This window comes from Populus euphratica, unplaced genomic scaffold (genome assembly GCF_000495115.2).
Source record: "Populus euphratica unplaced genomic scaffold, PopEup_1.0 scaffold2562.1, whole genome shotgun sequence".
NCBI lineage: Eukaryota > Viridiplantae > Streptophyta > Magnoliopsida > Malpighiales > Salicaceae > Populus > Populus euphratica.
In genome coordinates this window covers 11,922-16,439 of record NW_011502370.1, presented here as the reverse complement: position 1 = coordinate 16,439, position 4,518 = coordinate 11,922, and the positions used below count along the sequence as shown (strand labels likewise).

Sequence of the window (4,518 nt, the reverse complement as noted above, 5' to 3'; positions counted from 1 at the left end):
ATTTGTTTTATTTTAATTAACTTTTAAAATTAGATGTTTTTTAATTTCATCTTCCTTTAAGTTTTTTAGTTTGTCAGATTTGGTTTTCGATATTTTTATTGTTTTTTTTATTTAAGATAATTTCTGAATTTGATTTTTTTTTAATTTCACCCTCCTTTATTTTATTTTTTTTAGATTTGATATTTATTTTTTTTTATTTCTATTTTTTGATAAAATTTTTAGATTAAGAATTTTTTTTATTTCATATTTTAATATTAAAATAATTAAAAATTTACTTTTTTAATTAAACTCAAATCTGAATTAACTATTTATCATTCACTCAAAATAATTGGAACATGTTACGTAAAAAAAATCCCCTTTAATGGACTTTGTATTATATTTTGTGATAGTCTACCTTAAAAAAGTTAAATTTTTTAACTTGAAAGGTTTAATTTGACTTTAAATGCCATTAACCATGTTTTTCATTAAATTTTCAACAGTTAAAACATGTCATATCATTAAATAATTAAAAACAATGTTCCCTTCTTAATAAAACCAGCTTGGTTCCTTCCTCTTTACCTTTCTTGTTTCAGCAAGCTCTTTCTATTTATGTAAAAATGGTATAGGTGTTTTTATTTTACAAACCATAGAAAGAAGAAATAGTTATCAATGAATTAGAGTTAGGTACAATACTTTGACCAAGAAAAATGAGTTTTTATTAGTTTATAATTTTGTTTTGGTATAAAGAATGAAAAAACAAGATTTGAAATTAAAGTTGTAAACTTTTGATGGATTTTCTTGTTGATTAATAAAAGGAGTAAATTAGGAATTAGATCTGCATGGGTACGGGGAGAGTTACAATTGAAATTTTTTTCTACTTTAGTTTTTTTGTTAAGTTTTTAAATATTTTAATTAAACACAATTAAATAGCATGATAATTTGTTTTGGGGAGATTCAAAGTACAACTGACAAAAAGGAAATTTGTGTTGTTTTTCCTCTCTTTTTTTCAATCTTGTTTCTTTTTTGAAAGAGATGGAGAGAAAGAGTGGGTTGAAAAAGATCAGTATGATTTTTTTATTAATAACATGACACTGCTTTTAATTATTTAACAATGCTATACCTTTCTTATTAAAACGAAACTGTAATTTTAGAATTTTACTAGTTACAACATAAATATTATAAAATTTCTCTATTTCATAAACCCTAATCTTAAAGATATTATAATTTGAATGAGATATGGTGCTTACAAACATAGATATAAAAGAATTATGAAATATTTTTCAGATAGGTTACACCTTTTTTGTCTTCTTGTTTTTTGGTTAATCATGGATATAGAGATTAATTTATATGTATTTCTACTAATCCCTCAAGTTTTTAAACTAATGAAATTATATAATTTTTTAATTATCCTGAAATTTATAATTTTAAAATTAATAATTTTTTAAAAACAAATTTAAAGTTTAAAAGCTACACCCCAGTTATTATTGTATATTTACACTCATTTTCTTAATTAATAAATAAAGAGTGAATTAAACTTGAATATTGCATAGAAATAAAGGGGATATAACGAGAGTGAAGAGACAGAAGAACTCATACCTACTTGTACATAGGAGTACAAGAGAGACACAGGTAGAGGGTGAATTAGTATAGCATCCAGGAAATCAAGTGCCTCCGCTTTTCAGACAAAGGTACTAAGATTCTTTGCGTACTAGCTAGTTTTGTCTCGTTACTGTTCAAATTCCTTAATTTGTTCCATTAATTTTGCTTCCGAAGACAGAATAATTTCATGCATGATTAAATAAGTTGCCATGAGATTTTTTTTAAATCGAACCCCGAGTACGGCAATACTGATTATTAACTTGCTTGTAATTTATTTTAGTACCTTTTCCTTCTGCTGCTTAATTTGAAGTTAATTTCATCACTAGTTAATTACAGTTGTTTATTTGTCACATGATCAGAAAACTCCAACAAATGGGAGAAAACGATCGATTAAAAATTCCTTCAATTCCAATTGAAAAGCCGCGCCAAGATATTTTAATTATTATTCGAGATGACTTGGAGACTAGCTTTCGGTCTGAGCAGTGTTTCTATGAAGTTCCTTCAGCACTTCGTGATAGAAAGGAAGATGCCTACACTCCTCGAGTAATCTCTATAGGCCCTATTCATCATTATAGCGAAAAATTGGTGGCTATGGAAATTCAGAAACGGAGATATCTGAAAGAATTTTGTAGACTGAGAGTGGAAAGGGAGCAAGAAGGACATTTGGAAACACTTTTGAGAACCATTTCAGGTCAAGAAGATCACATACGCCGTTGCTATGCAGCTGATTCCTCGAAGCTTAGCGGCGATCAGTTTGTGATGATGGTTCTGTTAGATGCTGTATTCATCTTCGAGCTCTTCTTGAGGAATGAAGAATACCTGGGTGATAGCAGCAAATATCAAGACGATTTTATAATAGGCCAGCCCTGGTTGAGAGCTGCGATTCGACGGGACTTGATATTGCTTGAAAATCAGCTGCCATTCTCTACTCTCAATGAATTATATGATTGTGCGATGAGCGAGACCGCTTGCAAACCTTTCATGTACCTTTCCTGCCGGTACTTTGACAAGTACAAAAAGAATTCCGAGCCCAGCAAAAAAATACTACATTTCACAGATTTGGTGAGATGTTTTCTATCATTCAAGCACCCGGATTTAAAAATTGACAAGGCAGAACCGATAAAAACTCTCTCGAAAGGTCAGACACCGCTTTCAGATAAGAAAGGTAAGTTAATTATGCCTTCCCTTGAAATAGACAACAATACCGAATGTCTCCTCCGAAACCTCATTGCGTTGGAGCAGTTACATTATCCAGGAGAAGAGTACATTTGCCGTTATGTTAAGCTACTAGATTTTCTCGTGGATCTTGAAAACGATGTGGATTTGCTCATCGAAAATAAAGTTATTGTTAGCAAGCTAGGTGACAGTAAAGCGGTGGCGGAGCTTATTAACGGACTTTGCCGGGAAATGGTAGAAGTTTCTTCCACTTTTGACCTTCTGTCCAAACTGCTGAATGATTACTATGAGAGCTCCTGGAATAAAAACAAGGCGTACTTGGTAAGTGTGTACTTCAAAAATATTTGGACAGGAACTGGAACTGTTGTTGGATCTCTCATCCTGCTCGTCACCTTGACATGGTTTATCCTATAGCTTCTACGTTATTAGGTCACTACGTTTTCTGGGAAAAGAGTGGTTTGAAGCTTCTAACATATGTAGTTTATCACTTCTGTTAATCGTGACGTGTGTTGCGCCAGTGCTTTTAGATTTTGTTTTTCGTTTGATGTTATGAAGTTTCGTCATTCGTGCTGTAATTCGTGGTTAATCAATAATTATGGTTTGCATCAAAAGTCTACAGCTTGACTTGTTAAGAATTTTACCCTCTTTCTCTCTTTCTGTTGTCAACGGCACCAAAAACAAATGGTGAGCGGCCCATGAAAACCAAGAAGGAGCTCAAGTTGGACGATTGGACAGCTTCTCTTTAATTTTAACAGAGGTTGTAATTTAGTTGATCAATCAATGGCATTGGTTAATTTTAAAAAAATATATACAACTTCTATATTCATTTAATTATATCAATTAGTGTGGGTCGATATATTTTTTAAAAGAAATATAACAAAATATAAAAAATATTTAATCCCTTTAAAATTAATAGTCATGAATCTAACAATTATATCAACCCTAAATAACTTAAATTTAGTAGCTATATCAAACCTAAAAGACTTGAGATTGGGATTAGGCTAAAAAGACTTGAATTCAGTGTTCACACTAAACATAAACCATGTAAGTTTGATATGTTTGTTCCGCTTTTAGATGTGTTAATTAATAAAGAAAGGGAAATATTTATTTGAATGGTACATATTTGTTTTTATATTTTAAAAGTATTTAAAAATTTAAAAAAAATTATGACATATTTTTTAAAAAATATTATTTCAATATATTTTTAAATAAAAAATAATTTAAAAAAATCACTGCAACAATACCCAACCAACAAGCTACAAAACATTTAGGATTTTTTTATTTTATATATTTTTTTTTTTAAAGGACAAGCTGGACTTACAAGGGGCTTGGTGTGGTTGTTTATTCTGGTACCCCATATCCTTTTCCATTTAATATATTTTTTTTGTGATTCATTCATTTTTTTTCCTTTTTTATTGGGAAAAAAACTAGGTGACAGATAGATGATGTGGAGCATGACCAGGCAGGCAGGCAGGCAGGAAGATAATTTTTCCGGGGGATTACGACTACACGATGGGAAATCTTGGCATATCCTTGTTGTTGCTGGAGATAGAGGGATATGGATTAAGAAATCACAGTTCGAATTGAATAGCATTGTTGTGCTTAGAAGTGATCCAGTTGATGAATCTTTGCCTAGTCAGAACTTGGTGATGGGCCTTCACGTGTTCTGAACAGTATTGGGGCTCTCTAATCTGAATGTAGGAGATATGGGGAAAGGCTCGGCTCTTACCCTTCAAGAAAAACATCAAATCAACGTCTTTATTA

At 30.9% G+C, this 4,518-nt stretch overlaps 1 protein-coding gene across 1 annotated transcript; it reads left to right on the top strand.

Moving 5' to 3' along the window:
• The first annotated feature begins 1,950 nt into the window (after positions 1-1,950).
• LOC105119120 (UPF0481 protein At3g47200-like) lies at positions 1,951-3,365 on the top strand. The gene has a single exon (XM_011017223.1). It carries the CDS (start codon positions 1,951-1,953, stop codon positions 3,166-3,168), a length of 1,218 nt encoding a protein of 405 aa, XP_011015525.1. The 3' UTR covers positions 3,169-3,365.
• The last annotated feature ends 1,153 nt before the right edge of the window (positions 3,366-4,518 follow it).